The 17,876-nt window shown below is 53.9% G+C and overlaps 1 protein-coding gene and 1 pseudogene across 1 annotated transcript; both read left to right on the top strand.

The window, feature by feature from the left end:
- Window positions 1–689: 689 nt before the first annotated feature.
- Window positions 690–1,452, top strand: LOC142595340 (feather keratin Cos1-1/Cos1-3/Cos2-1-like). The gene is made up of 2 exons (XM_075723120.1): window positions 690–768; window positions 1,145–1,452. Exons 1-2 carry the CDS (start codon window positions 690–692, stop codon window positions 1,450–1,452), a joined length of 387 nt encoding a protein of 128 aa, XP_075579235.1.
- A 3,432-nt stretch (window positions 1,453–4,884) lies between these two features.
- Window positions 4,885–5,737, top strand: LOC142595339 (feather keratin Cos1-1/Cos1-3/Cos2-1-like; annotated as a pseudogene).
- Window positions 5,738–17,876: the final 12,139 nt, after the last annotated feature.

The raw sequence follows: 17,876 nt of genomic DNA, 5'->3' as shown, positions 1-17,876 counted from the left end.
CAAAAGCACACAAGACAGGAACACCCATAGGAACACAACCAACCCTCAGGACTCTGCTGAGGACACCTGGGGACAACTGTGGCAATGCTAGAGCATTGTGGGCAAGGACAAGGCCCCAGGCATGCCCATGGCATCACCTGTGTGCTCACAGACTGCACAGAGAGGGACTGAGTCAAAACAGGTCAGAATTTTTTCCTGAGGGCAGTGTTAGGCAGGATGGGGTCAAAACCTAGGAGCACAACGCACACACCTGGGGAGGCAACAACAAGTGAGCATTGGGGTGATGTGAGGAGGGAGGGAAAGATAAGGACATAGGACGTCCTCATGCATGGGAGCCCATGGTGTTCAGCTGAGGGTGGCTGGACCTTTTCCTCAGAACACCACTGCAGACAGCCCCACCACAGTGACCCAGGCTGACGTCACCTGCTTGCTCTGGACTCATCCAGCACCTGAGCTGAGACTTCTGCCAGCACTGCTGCATTCCTGTCCTACAAATGCTGGGGCCTCTCATCCGAGGGCTCAGAAGAAGCCTTCATTGGGAAATGGGCATGGCACAAATCTGGAAATGAAAAGGCATCAGTGCAGGAAACCAAAGCACAGCCCATGTCATTAGCTGCGCTGGTTTGCATTCAAGATGAGCTTGTCCGAGAATTGCTACCTCTGCCGCGGGTGCCTCTGGTCCTGCGGCAATGAAGGGCAGGTATAAAAGGCAGCGCAAGTGCCTGCTCTCTCATCCACTTCTCTTGCCTCCTTCTGCTTGGCAACCAGGTGAGTCTGAAGCCCCTTCTCCTCCTCTTCCAAACTGGGATCTCTCCCTGATGGACCTCTCAGCTGATATTGGCTCTGTGCTTTGCTGGGGCTTGGAGCATCTTGCCACAGGAGCAGAAGTGGGGAGAAGGTCTGGTTAGAGAGAGGCTGGGATGTGGCTGCGGGGGCTTTTGGCTCATGAATTAGGAGAGAGTGTCCCTGGGCCAGGCTGCTCTTTGTAGGGCAATGGAGACCATGTGGCTGCTGGCACAGTGTCCAGCTCCCTTCTTAGTAGTACCTTGCCTCCTTTGTCACTGTGTAACCAGGCTGCTTCTCACCCATCCTTGTGTTCTGCTTCCCCCCTGCCCTCTCTCCCAGGTGCATCTCCAGCCACAAGACATGTCCTGCTACAGCCCGTGCCTGCCCTGCCAGCCCTGCGGCCCGACCCCACTGGCCAACAGCTGCAACGAGCCCTGTGTCAGGCAGTGCCAGAACTCCACCGTCGTCATTGAGCCCTCTCCTGTGGTGGTGACCCTGCCCGGACCCATCCTCAGCTCCTTCCCGCAGAACACTGTTGTGGGCTCCTCCACCTCTGCTGCTGTTGGCAGCATCCTCAGCTCTCAGGGAGTGCCTATCTCCTCTGGGGGCTTTGACCTCTCCTGCATTACCAACCGCTACTGTGGCAGAAGGTGCCTCCCCTGTTAAAGATGCTTGGAAAAACCCAGGGAGACACCTTGAGGAACTCAGAACATGGTGCTGGGCACAGGATTGATCTTTTGGATGTTGTGATCTTTTGGATGTTGTTTTCAGCATAGCTGACCGACCTTGCCTTTCTCTCCCTTTTCTTTGTTTGCTTTGGTTTGCAGTGGCAGCAAGGTTCCCTCAAGGCAAGCCTCGTAGGAATCGTCTGTCTCCTCTTCAGTCTCATTAAAGTTCTGGTGCATTCAAGCCTGGCCTCCATGTGGTCCTTCCCTCTGTGGACACTCCCCAAGGTGCACAGGAGAAGGGTGTTGCTCTGGGGTGGAAGGAAGGTGAGGTCACAAGGAGGCCGCTCTCTTTCAGAAGGACTGAAGACCAAAAGCCCTTCTGCGGTGTCTTCCTTCCAAGGGTGCTGGAGGATTTCCAGCTGCTGGGCAGAGACCACTGCTCCCTCTACACTGTCATGTCCTATGGCCACAGCTTGCCTACCTGCAACCCGCTGTGCTATGGGGCCATCCTGCATCAGGCTGTGTGCATCTGGCTGGTGGCAGGGACATGGCTGGCCGGTTCCCTGCCTCCTGCTCTGCATACAAGACTCACTTCCCAGTTGTCTCTCTGTGCCCACAGGCACATCTGCCACTTCTTCAGTGTTCCGCCAGCCGTGCTGGCCATGGCTTGTGCTGGCACTTCTGCAAACAAGGCTGTGATTATCTTCAGTGTTGGCAGTGTGGCCCTCCGCTGCTTCGTCTCCGCCTTCACTTCTTACAGGCGCAGAGCAAGAGTGATCCTGTGGCTCTGCTGTGCAGAAGGCAGGCACAGAGCTGCCTCAACCTGTGCTTCCCATTTCACCCCGCTCCTGCCATGCACGCTGCCCAAATGAGCTCTCGAGGGAGAGGGATTCTCTTCTGACTTCTGTGCTGTGCTTTACACCTCACTCTTAGTAAACAAAATGGATCAAGATCCCTTCAGGGAACATGTCCTTCCAGCCCTGTGGGACCAGCTCAGATTCCAGACATCTTCATGTAGGAGCTTATTCCACCCAGACTCCCTGCCCTGCAGGGAAGAACCTCAGAGCCATCTTTGTTACCGGCATAATTCATAGAAATAGCTGTATAGTATATGTATCCATACATAGAATTCATCAAATCACAGAATGGTTTGGGTTGGAAGGGACCCTGAAAGAACATCTAGTCTAACTCCCGCACCATGGGCAGTGAAATCTCTCATTAGGTCAGCTTGCTCAAAGCCCCATCTAACCTGACCTTGAACACTTCCAATGATGGGGCATCCACAACATGTCTGGGCAACACCTTCCAGGGTCTCACCGCTTTCATTGGAAAATATTTCATCTTTATACCCAAGCTAAATCTACCCTCTTTCAATTTAAAGCCATTGGCCCTTGTCCTGTCACTACAGGCCCTGGCAAAACATCTTTCTCTCTTTTTCTTATAAGCCCCCTTTAAGTACTGAAAGGCCTCAAGAAGGCCTCCCCAGAGCCCTTCCCTCTCCAGGCTCAACAACCCCAACCTCTCTCAGACTTTCTTCATAGGAGATGTGTTCCAACCCCCTGTTCACTTTTGTGGCCCTCCTCTGGACCTGCTCTAACATACCCTACAGACTCTTCCCACAGTCAGTGAAGAGACATCATAGAATCATAGAATCGTTTAGGTTGGAAACGACCTTTAAGATCATCCAGTCCAACCAGTAACCTACACTACCAAGTCTACTCTAAGCCAATCAAGGGTAAACTAGACTATACCATGTCCCAAAGTGCCACATCTACCCGTTGTTTGAACACTTCCAGGGAAGGTGACTCCACCACCTCTCTGGGCAGCCTGTTCCAATGCCTGACCACCCTTTCCATTAAGAAATTTTTCCTAATTTCCAACCTAAACCTCCCCTGGCGCAGCTTAAGCCCATTTCCTCTCGTCCTATCACTAACTACATGGGAGAAGAAACCAACACCCACCTCACTACAACCTCCTTTCAGGTAGTTGTAGAGAGCGATAAGGTCTCCCCTCAGCCTCCTCTTCTCTAGGCTAAACAACCCCAGTTCCCTCAGCCGCTCCTCAGAAGGCCTGTGCTCCAGACCCTTCACCAGCTTCCTTGCCCTTCTCTGAACACACTTCAGCACCTCAATGTCTTTCTTGTATTGAGGGGCCCAAAACCGGACACAGTATTCCAGGTGTGGCCTCACCAGCGCCGAGTACAGGGACAAAATCACCTCCCTGCTCCTGCTGGCCACACTATTCCTGACACAAGCCAGGATGCTGTTGGTTTTCTTGGACACCTGGGCACACTGCTGGCTCATGTTCAGCCGGCTGTCAGCCAACACCCCCAGATCCTTTTCGGCCAGGCAGCTTTCCAGCCACTCTTCCCCAAGCCTGTAGTGCTGCATGGGGTTGTTGTGACCGAAGTGCAGGACGCGGCACTTGGCCTTGTTAAACCTCATACAGTTGGCCTCAGCCCATGGGTCCAGCCTGTCCAGGTCCCTCTGCAGGGCCATCCTACCCTCCAGCAGATTGACACTCCCACCCAGTTTGGTGTTGCCTGCAAACTTCCTGAGGGTGCACTCAATCCCCTCATCCACATCATTGATAAAGATATGAAACAAGGCTGGCCCCAAAACAGAGCCCTGTTCTTCAATTCACACACAGGACTTATCCCATCCCACAGCAGATGTGCACAGTAAATGGGACAAATCATCTTTCTGGACACACTGATCCTGCAACTGAGCGATCATGGCCTCTACACTCCCCAGCTGGCATAATCCCACAGCAGGGCCTGCCTACCTGGTCACGTGTGCATGGCTTGCTTCATCACGCGATCAGAAGGGAACCCACAGGCTGTCCTACCAGAGCCTACAAGCACCTCCATCCCATGGCTAAAGCCCACATCCATGTCCATGGTACTCAGGGACAGACAGAGAGCAGGGAAAGGGCTTTGGTGTGGGCAGATGGGCTCAAGCTGGGCACGTTACTCTCATCACCTGCATCTCCCACTCTCACCCAGTACGGAGCAGTCTTCCCTCAGCCACACTGAACCCTTGCAAAAAGGACACGCAGAAGAGGACTCTGTTCAAGTCCAACACTGTGCAGTGGTCCTGGACAGTGTAGACAGCCTTTGTTTGGGTGCCTTGAGTCTTCTCCATTAACTCAGGTGACTGGACGTCTAGATCTGTGTGTGTGTATGTGTGTTGTCTAAGACAGTTTTTCAGTCTATCTTCAGTGTACTTCACCGGACTCTTCTGGCATGTTGAGATGAGTCCTCTGCCCACGCTGATGTATTTTGCACCGGAAATGCTTGGGCCTCTCATCCTGTCATGCAAAATACGCCTTCACTGGGGAATGTGCCTGGCATAAAGCAGGAAATGAAAAGCAGCAATTGAGGAAGCCAAAACACAGCCCATAGAATCAGCTGGCATGTCTTGCATTCAAGATGAGCTTGTCAGAAAATAACCACCTCTACGAGGGATGCCTCTGGCAGCCTGGGGCAGGAAAGGTCCATGATAAAAGCCAGCCCAGCTCCTCGCTCTCTCATCCACTTCTCTTGCTTCCTTCTCCTTGGGAGTCAGGTGAGTCTGAAGCCCCTTCTCCTTGTCTGCTTTGTCTAAAAGGAGGTCTCACCTCAATGGACCTCTCAGCTGACACCAGCCTTGTCCTGTGCCCGATCTTGTGGGTGCTTGTTGTGGGAGAGGGAAGTGGTGAGAAAGTTAGCCATGGAGGGAAGCTGGGACTGTAGTGAGGTGGCTTCTAGACTAAGAGGCTGGGCAGTAGCTGCACAGGAGGTGGTGGGTCTTTTTGGGCCCTGTCAGGATGAGGCCAAGAAGCCCTCATACATCTCTGCACAGCCCCCAACTCCCGGTCCTGCATGGGCTTTGGCTCCCTCATGGTGTGGTGACAGGCTGCTCCTCATGCATCCCCGTGTTTTGCTTCCTCCCTGCCCTCTCTCCCAGGTGCCCCTCAGGCCCCAAGACATGTCCTGCTACGACCAGTGCCAGCCCTGCCAGCCCTGCCAGCCCTGCGGCCCGACCCCGCTGGCCAACAGCTGCAACGAGCCCTGTGTCAGGCAGTGCCAGAACTCCACTGTTGTCATTGAACCCCCTGCTGTGGTGGTGACCCTGCCCGGACCCATCCTCAGCTCCTTCCCGCAGAACACCGTTGTGGGCTCCTCCACCTCCGCTGCTGTTGGCAGCATCCTCAGCTGTGACGGAGTGCCCATCACCTCCGGGTGCTGTGACCTCTCCTGCATTACCAGCCGCTACTGTGGCAGCAGATGCCCCCCCTGCTAAAGATGCTGGCAATCGACCATGATAAGGACCCCCAGGAACTCAGAACGTGGTGCTGGACACAGGATCAAACTTCATGCCATTGTTTTAAGAGCAGCTGACCATGTCTGACTTGCCCTGCAAGGGCAGACTGGAAGGGGCCAGCCTGGGCTCTCTGAAAACATGGCCAATGTCCACCTTTCCTGTATTCCACTCACCGTTTTTCTTTCTTTTCTATGTTGTCTTGTCCTCCTCTCAAAGCCTGCAGTGAGGACCCCAGAAACCAGCCTGCAGGGAGCTGCTAGCCTCTCTCCCTTTGCCAGGCAGGTCCCCACATGCCCTGTGGGAACTCTGCCACAGCAAAAGGGAAACAGCTTCTTGGCTGCTCCTGCTGCTCCCCTCACTGGGGGCCTCCACTTGGAGGGACCTCATTTCCCTCTCCAAACTCATTAAAATTTGCTGCAACCCTGCCTGTGTCCATTAGGTGGTCTGACCATCTGCATACTGAGTGCTGATGAGGAAAGCCATTGCTTTGTGGAAGGAAATAGGTGGGGGCACAGGGCAACCCTTCATCACTGCTCGAGGCATTGGAGGGTGGGACGCACTGCAGCGATTCCTCTTCCAGGCACCGCCTCTTGAAGCTGAGGAAGATAATCCTAGTTACTCCGCTGCCAATGGCCATCAGTCCTTGCCTTGCTGCGTCTCTGCTCAGAATTACCCCCTTGGCCCTGGAGCACGCCATATGAACAGCAATCTGTTGTCCTCCAGAGAGGCACTGTGGGCATGTGGGAGGCCCTGGGGAGGTCAGCAGTCTCACAAACTCCCCTGTCCCTGGGAACGCAACACCCCCTTGGCTGAAGGCAGGCCCAGGACAGTGACTGTTGCATGAACATGCAGCGCTGCTCTGTGCTGCCTTGTCTGCCTCAAGCACAGCTTTCCTGAGGCCCAGCAGCTCTACAGACCCACAAGTGCCGCAATGCAACTCTGCTCTGGAAAGGTGCTGTGGGAGAGGAGATAACGCCCAGCTCCACAGGGTCATGTCACTGACAGTGGGATTTGATTCCAGCCTAAATCTACCCTCCTTTAGTTTAAAACCATTCCTCCTTGTGCTGTCACAAGAGGCCTTGCTAAAAAGATTCTCCCCATCTTTCCTGTAGGCCCCCTTTAAGTACGGAAAGGCTGCAATAAGGTCTCCTCACAGCCTTCTCTTCTCCAGGATGAACAACCCCAACTCCCTCAGCCTGGCCTTGTAGGAGAGGGGCTCCAGCCCTCGGATCATTTTTGTGGCCCTCCTTTGGACCCACTCCAACAGGTCCATGTCCTTCTTGTGCTGAGGGCTCCAGAGCTGGAGGCAGGGCTCCAGGTGAGGTCTCACCAGAGCAGAACAGAGAGCCAGAATGACCTCCCTTGACCTGCTGGCCACGCTGCTTTTGATGCAGCCCAGGATATGGTTGGCTTTCTGGGCTGCAAGCAAACATTGTTGGCTCATGTCCGGGTTTTCATCCACCAGGACCCCCAAGGCCTTCTCGGCAGGGCTGCTCTCAATCCCTTCATCCCCCACCCTGTATTGATATTGGGGGTTGCCCCATCCCAGGTGCAGGACCTTGCACTTGGCCTTGTTGAACCTCATGAGGTTCACACAGGCCCACCTCTCCAGCTTGTCCAGGTCCCTTTGGATGACATCTTGTCCTTCTGGCGTGTCAACTGTACCACTCAGCTTGGTGTCATCTGCAAACTTGCTGAGGGTGCACTCAATCCCACTGTCTATGTCATTGAGGAAGATATTAAACACCACTGGTCCTGGCACAGACCCCTGAGGGACTCCACTTGTCATCGGTCTCCATGTGGACATCGAGCCATTGACCACAACCCTCTGGATGCGACCACCCAACCAATTCCTTACCCACCGAACAGTGCACCCATCATATCCACTTCTCCCCAGTTTAGAGAGAAGGATGTTGTGGGGGACTGTGGTGGTACATCTCCCCCCAGCCCTCTGTTTTTCTGTTCTGTTTTTCCCCTTCACTTCGGCTGCTTTACAATCTCAGGAATTCCAGGCCGCAGCTTTTGTGTAGCGAGTTGGTCAGTTAAGTGCCCCTTAATTGTACCAGAAACTCGTACATGGCTGGAGCAGAGAGCGGCTCTGTTCTTATCAAGATTCGTATTATGGCTAACGAGGGGAACGAGAACAAACAGCTACCCCGGACAGCCTTGAAACAGGGTGGTATCATCATTGCTGGAATTCCAACAACAAGCCCACCCGAATTGTGGCTCGGATGGAAATTTACTGGTGATTAAAGTCAATCATCTCACAATCCTAGATATAGTACTAGATATACATATATACATATATATATACACACATTACATCATCCTTATCCATATAAACCGTTGACCAAGTCTGAGACTAGACCTAGCTTAACCTAGGCTCCTCTCTGAGAAGGATTTTAGAAAGCAAGGGGGTCTAGTCTAAACCTCGTGACCCAATGGGAGGGTTTCTGTATCCCCTACATACAATTTCTCTCTCTCTCTCTCATATAACACAATTTCCTTTATGCACTTTTCCTATGTACTAGATATACATATATACATATATACACACACATTACATTATCCTTATCCATATAAACTGTTGACCGAGTCTGAGACTAAGACTAGACCCAGCTGCACCTAGGCTCCTCTCTGAGAAGGAGTTTAGAAAGCAAGGGGGTCTAGTCTAAACCTCGTGACTCAACGGGAGGGTCCCCCTTATTCCATATACACGCAAGCCCTTTATCAATCATTCTAACTCAGTGTGATTTAAGTCTCTTTTATGTGCTTCTATGTAGTCATAGAGTGAACCTTGCCATCTGCGAATCTGTAACTAAGTCACGGTTTTGATCAATTTTGTCTAATCACTTTATTAATCATTGATGATTGAGTGCTATTAAAAATATTATAATCAAATTCTGCGATTTGCTACAAGTAAATTCTAACTGTTACTAGATCAAACTGTGTAAAGTCACTCATTCATAGTGAATTGACACAATCAGCAGGATTCACAAACCTGCATTCGTGACACATTCTTACTGGGATCCATCTACACGCATGCTCCAACCTCATGGATAAAAACAAAATAAATTCCAAATTTCCAGTATAAATTTCCCCTGTTCCAGACTGCGTTCATTACCTTAATTTCTATCACTACACTCAGGAAGAGTTTCACTCCCTCTAGGTTCCTCCAGTCATCCTCCAAGTTTGTCTCCAGAGGCTCCCTCCTCTCTTCATCCTCCAGTCAAGTGTTAGTAGATTAGAAAACTCTTCCTTTAGCTTCTCATCTGAAGGCTGAAGAAGGTAATTTCTCTCAGCCTCTCCTCGTGTCTTGTGTAACAGAAACACAGAACTGTTAAATTTAGAAGGGACCTGTGGCGGTCACCTGGTCCAACCCCCTGCTCAGGAACGCTCACCTAGAGCTGGTTGTCTGGCTTTTGAATGTCTCCAAGGATGGAGATGGCACAACATCTCTGGGCATCCTGTACCAGTGCTTCCTCTCCCTCACAGTCAAATGTTATTTCCTGATGTTCAGACAGAGCCTCCTGTGTTTTACATTGTGCCCATGGCCTCTTGTCCTGTCACTGGGCACCACGGAGAAGAGCCTGGCTGCACCTTCTTCACAGACTCCCATGAGATATTTGTACACATCGATAAGATCTTCCCTGAGACTTTTCTCTGTGCTGAACAGTCCCAGCTCCCTCAGCTGGGATCACCGTATGAGAGAACCTCCAGTCTCTTCATCATCTAAGTGGCACTTTGCCTGACTGTCTCCAGTGTGCCGGTGACATACGGTTCCCTAGTGAAAACGCACACACCTCCACCCTCGGCACTCACAAGCACACTCACATTCGTGCACCACCAAATGTCTGCGCAAGCCTTCAGCCCATCTAATAGCCCTGCCTGGAGCCTGGGCCCTCTTCCCCAGCCCCTGGGTCTCCTCCTTCTCTCTGGCTAGGCCAGCCTGATGTTCACTACCAAACAGATGCATGCAATCACCCACTCCTCTCACAATCACCCCCACACTCTTGGATCCCTCAAACATTGCCACGGCTTGGTAATATCAGCCTGTGACATGTTTTTCATTCTCCAGCTGCTGGCACCCAGACCTTGCTTACACCCGAGTCGCTCCAGCTGCTGGCACAGAGACTGACAGGTCCTGTGACCAGTGACCCCTGCTCCACTTGCTGGCACTTAGACCTTGCCGCACACACCCCGGTCCATCCAGTTGCTGGCACCCAGGCCTACAATGCCTATGGCCTTTGGTTGTTTGCCCACTTACTGGCACCCAGATCTCTCTCTCACACCAGTCTCTCCAGCTGTTGGCACTCCGACCTTGCAGCACTCACACATGGGAAAGGGAGTGAAGAGACACAGAAGGATGGTTAGGAAAGGGTTTAAGGCGGCAGCTGTGGTGGTCAGGCACAGGGCTCATCCCAACAAGTGCACTGACCAGCCCCTGCTTAGGTGCAGGTGCCTCCTTTTAAGCTTCCTCCTCTCTATTGCCTCCCCTTGCTCCTCCCCACTGCCCTCTTTGCCCCCACCTTTGACCCTTCCCCTAAGGGTGCCTGAAGAGGTGTTGCCTAGTCCCGCAGGACCACCCTCAAACACCCATAGTCCTCATGTTCCTCTTGTCACTTCTTGTCACTTGCAAAGCTGAGCCTCACCCACTTCAGAGCCACACCCAGTCTCCTAGTGGCCCATGGGTGAGAGGCTGCAGAGCTCTGGTCTCCCTCCTTGCCTCCCTTATCACTTACTCAGAGATTGGTGTCATGGTGTGCTTTGTTTGTCACTCTCCCTTTTACTTGTTCCCCCTTTGAAAGGAAAAGGGACTTGACCTGACAGCCTTAGTGAACCATCAGCTCTCACCTTCCTGCACAAGCCTTTGCAGTGACCACTGCTGAACTTGCTCAGGCGTGCGAGTTCCTCAGGACACTGGAAGGTCCCTGTCCACAGAGAAAATTGTGTCTCTTCAGTCAAGGTGTTACCTCAAATGTATATATTTCTCTTGGATGAAATGGAAATGGTGCAGGAGTTAGTAGTTAAGAAAGGATCACAGTGAAGAGTGGGAACTAACACATGAGAATTTTAGAATATTCAAGGTAGTAAATAATGCTTAGGCCAGATAAGAGGGTATCAGCAATGCATGCCTCACTAACGCGTACCTTCTCAGAAGAATACAAACCTGTAGAACTTCAAGGACTGACAGTGGAACTATCCTCCTACGAAGAAGGTTGTAAAGGGAAGGCCACAAATGTGGGGTCAGCAGTGATAAAAGGAACATCTTGCCCCAGAAGATGCTGAGAAACTGGGCAATTGCTGAAGCATGGTAACTGGGGGAAAGGTAATTCCGGCTGGGGGACATTGCCACCACTGACTCAATTGAGGGACGAAAAGACTAACCCCCCCACTGCTTTTGAGCATGCGCAGTGAAGAAAAATCATACTGTAGATTTACAATTAAGCAGAAAAGGTACAGACCCATGGAAGAAGAGGATGCTCAGTCAGTGCAATGATTCCGTATTAGAAAGGCGTGGTGTGTTAACGGTCACATATAAATGTCAAATGAACTGCAGCAGGTGTGTTTGATTTGTGGAAATATTCCACCATGCACCCTGCGCAGAGTAAAACAACGTCTCCTCTCTAAATATACTTTGTGTGTTTTGGGAGTTATTCTAAATGACAGGTAACAAATGCTCTGGGGGGAAAGCCCATGTTGAGCTCACTCTTTCAAGCGCCTCCCTGCAACACCTGCAGCAACACTAAAGCATGGCAGTCACTTTTCAGGACACCTGAGAAGTTACAAACATGAAGAAAAAGGGAAAGATTGGCCAAATGAGCAATCAGTTGCAGATGTAACATGGGTGGGTGTAAAAAAGCACCCAGGTCACTTACAATGTCTGGAATGAGACAGTTTGCACCCCCATATTCCAAACTATTTCTTGTTTACCCTCCCAGCTGTCCTGTGTTTCCTGCAAGACCCTGGAACCTCTCTCACAGGTCTTTGTGCAAAGCACAGCACAAGGACAGACCTGAATTCCAGACCATCGTTTCCTTACCCATCAAGGTGGGAATGGGGCTTCTCATCCACCTCCCGGTACCTCACAGAGACACTTTTCTCCAGCTGTCTCACTCTCTTTGCCTCCTTCCCTTTCCCTCTGCCCTTGTTTCCCTTGGATGTATTCCCCACTCCCTCTCTTTCACAAAGCCTGAACTTCCTTTGTGAAGTCCTCACTGCAAACACCTGCTGGCATGGCCTACCGAGGTGACGTCACTCCAGGAATTAGAGCATGTTGGCCTGCCACCATGGCTGCTTTTCTCAGCTTTCCCCAGAGCTTCCCCTCTCCAGGGCCAGCTCTTTGCTTTCCAAAACAGACATAGCATAACAAGAGGTGATTGCCCAGAGGGACAAACTAGATCCCAGAAACGCACATCCCAGGAATGCAGCCACCAGCAGTTTTGTGCTGGGCAGGGAATCCACAGGGCCTCAGGGACACAGCGACTCCTCCCAGCCAAGCACTGGTGAGTCCCCAGAGCTGGAGGAGAGGCATGAAAAGCAGGGGGACAGCTCAAGGGGTTGAACAGAGAATCTTGTCCAGTGTCTGTCTGATGGGTCTTGGTCACATGTTGAGGCTTTTGCTGATCCCCAGGTGCAGGGTTAGGAGGACATTTTCCCTCCTTGGGCTTCTTTAAGTAGGAGGTAAAGCCACAGGAGCAGTCATGTCTGCTACCAAGAGCCCCCTTCTCCAACAGTGGTCACTGATGGATGCTGAGGAAAGAGTAAGAGCTGGACAAGCAGCTGGGCTACTTCTCCTGAATACTCACGGCTGTGTCCCACTCAGTTTCAGTGGCTCAGGTGCTTTCCTGAGTCTGCTCTGGCAATGCACCCTCGTGGCAAGGAAGGCCAACAGCATCCTGGGCTGCAGAAGGAAGAGCATTGCCAGCAGGACAAGGGACCTGCTCCTTCCTCTCTACTCAGTGCTGGTGAGGCCACCTCTGGAGTGCTGGGTCCAGTTCTGGGTGCACCAGTACAAGAAAGGTAAAGCCCGAGAAAGATACAGACAAAGCAAGGCCAGCAAAATGGTGCAGGGACTGGAGCATCTTTCCTGTGAGGAGCAGCTGAGAGGGCTGGCAGTGTTCAGCCTGGGGAAGAGAAGGCTCCTGGGGGATCTTGGCAACGTGTGTAAACAGCTGATGGGGGGGCATGAAGAAGAGAGTCTTCTGAGTCAGGTGTGCTTGGGACTCCACACCTCTGCCACGAGGAGGCTCTGTAGGGAAACAAATGGGAGGTATTAAAATACTTAGCCCAAGGAAAGACACCAAACCGCAACCCTTACCGTGTTCCAGGTTTGCAAGGACCAAGAGGAGGTCGTTCAGCACTGGGAGGCTTGTCTTTGGGCAGACAGGCCACAGCTGAAGAGCTGATAGCTTCTTCCAAGTGAGAAGGTGCTCGAGCATCCTCTCAAACGCACCCCTCTGCTGTAGAAGCGCTGCCTCTCAGCTCCAGGAGAAGCAGCAGAGGCAGGGAAAGGGAAAGATCAAGGTGCTTTGGCCTGGAGTAGCATAGGAAGACAGGTGGAGACAGGGACGAAAAGTGATGATGGCGTGTGAACATGTGGCTGCTCCATGTGATCTCCTGGCCATGCCTGATGCTCTGCCATGTTTGTCCAGCTGCCAGGAGTTCCCTGGAAACAGAGCTATGAAGTCCAGCTGTGACAGGGAGCAGGGCTGATCCTTCCCTCTGTGCCTCTGAAGCCTCTGGCCATGGGCTTTGAACAGCTGTGGCAGCTACTGGAGCCACACAGAGTTCCCCGGGGACTGGCTGGAGCCACAGTCTCTTCCCAGAGGCCTCCTTCCGGCTCTCACTCACCTCACACCTCCAGCCCCTTAGGGCAACTCAGCAAATCTGTTTCTGACTCACTCATCGAGTAGGAACCTGGCATCCCTTGAGGCTGGGGTCCGTGTGGCCAGTGCAAGCATTTGCCGTGTCTCCTGGGCCTCAGCTCCAAAGGTTCTGAATCCTGTCAAACAAGCTCATAGTCTCAACACTGAGCCACTGTGGGGAGCGCTTGAACGTGCCCCTCACCTCAACATCCCCTTCTCCGGTCGGTGTGGAGCTTGAACTCCTGACTCCATGGGGTGACTTTGTAGCACTAGCAGGAACGTTCTGCAAGCTCCCTGAAAGCCTGCAGCGTGAAGGGTTTAATTGTATTTCTGAGCTCTTACACAGTAACAAAATGTGAAACCCTTTCTTCCTCTTTCACGAGGAAAGTTCTGCCTTAGCAACTGGCGCGTGGAGTCCCTGTGTTTGCAGCGCAGAGCAGAGCACCTGCTCAGGGCTCCCTTGGCTGTCCTAGTGGGGAAAGTCAGAAGCCCGAGAAGAGGCCCTGCGTGTTGCGTGTCAGCAGTGGCCGGTGCATGTGGTGGGCCCGAGGACTGCCGGCTGCCCGTGGGCAGGAGGATCTCTGCTGCCCGCCTCCCTGCACAGAGCAGAAAGGCGCTGCTCTTCACCGGGAGCCAGCGGCACCGCCAGCTGTAATCGCTCCTTCCCGGGCACTGCGGGACACCACGGCCGCTGCGGTTGCGGTTCCTCCCGTGCCACCGCCACTGTCGCAGGGGATTTCTGTCTGCGTAGAGGTGGGAGTGTGGGGGTGATTGGGTGCTGAGGGGCGGGAGAAGGTTTCTGCCTGGTGGGCAGCTCCGGAGCTGCGTTGGGGGACCTCCCGGGGCCGCGGGGCCTCTTCAGGTGTGAGGCTGCTGCCAGTGGCAGTGCCAGAACTGGTGGCAGTGCCAGTGTTGATGCTGAAGCCATTGCCAGGACGGGTGCCAGTACCGGTGTTGATGCTGAAGGCGTTGCCAGTACCAGTGCCGGTGCTGGTGATGCTGCTGAAGCTTTTGCCACTACCAGTGCCGGTGCCGAAGCCGTTCCCAGTACCGGCGGCGGTGGCGGCGCCAGGGGGCGGAGCGGCAGCGCCCCCTGTCGGTCCCGGCCGGGGCTGTCCCCCCGCCCCCCACACACACGCCCGGCCCCGCCCGCCGCGGTTCGTGCCCGCCCGCAGCCCCGGCTCCTCTCCCCGTGCCTCCCACGCCGCAGTAATACACCGCCGCGTCCCCGCGCCGGGGCCGGGAGAGCCGCAGGGCGCTGGACCGGCGGTCTGCCGCCACCGACAGCCGCCCCGGAGGGTCCTGCACTTCCTTGGAGTCTTTAACAATGAACGCGATGAATGCGGGGCCTTGGACCAGGAGCTGACGGTACCAGTGGATAAAGTCGGTGATCCTTATGTTGGGGTGTGAGCAGTTGATGCTGATGTCGGTGTCCTCGGTGGTCTCTGCCAAGGGGTCCTGCTGCACCTGGGCTCTGCCCACAGCCACTGCACAGAAAGGAGAAGGGAAGCCCAAAGGTCATCAAAGATCGCCCAGCTCTGATTTTCCCACAGAAACTGTTGTGAAGAGTGGCAGTGAGACAGAGCCAAACTGGAACGGATGGAGAGCTGTTCAGCTGGCATGGAGAGTGATCCTGGTGTGGGTGTGTGGAGCGAGGGACAAAGGCTGGCAGGGATTTTGGAACTGGTGCATGCAGAGATGGGAAGAAAGTCAGGTGCATGGATGGATGGACGGACGGCGAGAGGGAGAGGCGACGGGAGAGTTGGGTGTGTTCCAGTGAAGGAAGGAGGGCTGAATTCAGAACAGAAATAAAGGCTGAATGCACAGGGGGATGAGAGGATGTATGGCACAGTGCAGGAAAGCAAACCTGTTGCCACAGCTAGGAAGGAAGCAGAGGGAGAGATGAGAGAGGGGTCTCAGAGTAGGAAGAGGGGTTAGGGATGGTAGATGCATGGAGAGATGGCTCAGAAGAGGGGTGGATGCACGGATGAAGAGAGGAAGAGACAGTAGAGTAGTAGACAGTAGTACCCAGCGAGAGTGGGTGTTGCAGTGAAGGAGGGCTGAAATCAGGGCAATAGTAAGTGCGGAATTACCAGAGGCAAGAGTGCGTGCCCGGAGCAGCAGGCGCACGTGCCAGCCAAGTTGTGATGGTAGAGATGATGGGAACAAAGGAGGCTACGTAGGGGGTACTGCAGAGATCTGGGAAAGGGGGAGCAGAGAGGGCAGAGAGGCCGGGAGGGGAAAGAGACGGTGCAGAAGGAGAGGCCCGAGCTGGCGCTGGGCTCCCTGGGGAGCAGCCCGGGCACAGAGCCTACCCCCCCGCCACCGCCGCCAGCCCCGCGCACCCAGCAGCACGGCGGCCAGCCCCGCCAGCCCTGCGCCCCGGCACCGCCGCATCCCGCCGCTCCGCCGCCCGCGCCTCGCTGCCCGCCGCCAGCCCCGGCTCTCTGCTCCGGCCGCGCCGCCTCCTCTCCTCTCCTCTCCTCTCCTCTCCTCTCCTCTCCTCTCCTCTCCTCTCCTCTCCTCTCCTCTCCTCTCCTCTCCTCTCCTCTCCTCTCCTCTCCTCTCCTCTCCTCTCCTCTCCTCTCCTCTCCTCTCCTCTCCTCTCCTCTCCTCTCCTCTCCTCTCCTCTCCTCTCCTCTCCTCTCCTCTCCTCTCCTCTCCTCTCCTCTCCTCTCCTCTCCTCTCCTCTCCTCTCCTCTCCTCTCCTCTCCTCTCCTCTCCTCTCCTCTCCTCTCCTCTCCTCTCCTCTCCTCTCCTCTCCTCTCCTCTCCTCTCCTCTCCTCTCCTCTCCTCTCCTCTCCTCTCCTCTCCTCTCCTCTCCTCTCCTCTCCTCTCCTCTCCTCTCCTCTCCTCTCCTCTCCTCTCCTCTCCTCTCCTCTCCTCTCCTCTCCTCTCCTCTCCTCTCCTCTCCTCTCCTCTCCTCTCCTCTCCTCTCCTCTCCTCTCCTCTCCTCTCCTCTCCTCCGCCGCCAGCTCCGCCCCGGGGCTGAGCCCTGCGCCGGCGCCGCTCGGGGGCTCGCCCGGGCTCCCAGTGCTCAGCGGCTCTGCACGGGCACAACTTTGTCTCCTGGAAGCCCACTCTGCCCGTCCTCTCCCACCAACAACAAGCCTGCCCAGTGCCCGCTCCAGCCTGCGGCAGCTGCAGGGCCCTCACCCGCCACACGCACCAGCTTCCCAGAGCTGCCTGCCACCGCAGGGGCTGCAAAGAGCAGCCACGCATTTCCTGCCCAGGGGAAGGAAGGAGCAGGCTGCAGAGCCTCCCTTCAGCTGCCTCTCCCCAGTGCCGGCACAAGGCCTGACAGCTCTGCTGAGGCCGAGGGGGTGTGAGGACAAGTGAGCCCATGGGTGTGCAGGGCTCAGGGAGGGCTGGGAAAGGATGGGAATCTCAGAATGCAGGTGAGAAGGCACCTCCAGAGGTCATCTAGATTCAACCCTCTGCTCAAATAGATCCAATCAGATTGGCTTGGCAAAACTCACATTCGGTCCATCCTTGAACACCTCCTGGGATGGTGTCCTGGTTGCGGCTGGGATAGAGTTAATTTTCTTCCTAGTAGCAGGCATAGTGCCGTGTGTTGGATTTAGTAGGAGAAGAATGTTGATAACACACTGATATTTTTAGTTGTTGCTCAGTACTGCTTATGCCAGTCAAGGACTTTTCAGCTTCCTATGTTCTGCCAGGCGCACAAGAAACTGGGAGGGGGCAGAGCCAGAATAGTTGATCCCAACTGACCCAAGGGCTATTCCATACCATATGGTGTCACGCTCAGTATAGAAAGTGGGGGGGTTTGGCCGGGGAGCAGCGATCGCTGCTCGGGAACTGTCTGGGTATCAGTCGGTGGGTGGTGAGCAATTGCATTGTGCATCACTTACTTTGTATAATATTATTATTATTATCATTATTATATTGTTATTATTATCATTACTATTTTATTTTATTTCGATTATTAAACTGTTCTTATCTCAACCCAGGAGTGTTTCTCACTCTTATCCCTCCAATTCTCTCCCCCATCCCATCAGGGTCTAAACCACGACAGATGGACATTGCACAGCCTCACTGGGAAACACCTTCCTTTTCTCATTATTTCTTTTAGCCTATTGCTTAATCAGCTTTCCCCATGTCCCAGTTGCTTCTTCACAGCCTCTACTCCTATCACTGACACCTTCCAGTATGTTGGTCCGTCTTTGTCTCCTCTGATTAAGTATTGTAGAAAGCAAGCAGGTCTTCCCTGAGCCATCTCTTCTCCAAAA

The sequence above is a fragment of the Pelecanus crispus genome, chromosome 18, assembly GCF_030463565.1.
Source record: "Pelecanus crispus isolate bPelCri1 chromosome 18, bPelCri1.pri, whole genome shotgun sequence".
Taxonomy (NCBI): domain Eukaryota; kingdom Metazoa; phylum Chordata; class Aves; order Pelecaniformes; family Pelecanidae; genus Pelecanus; species Pelecanus crispus.
This window is presented reverse-complemented; position numbering and strand designations above follow the sequence as displayed.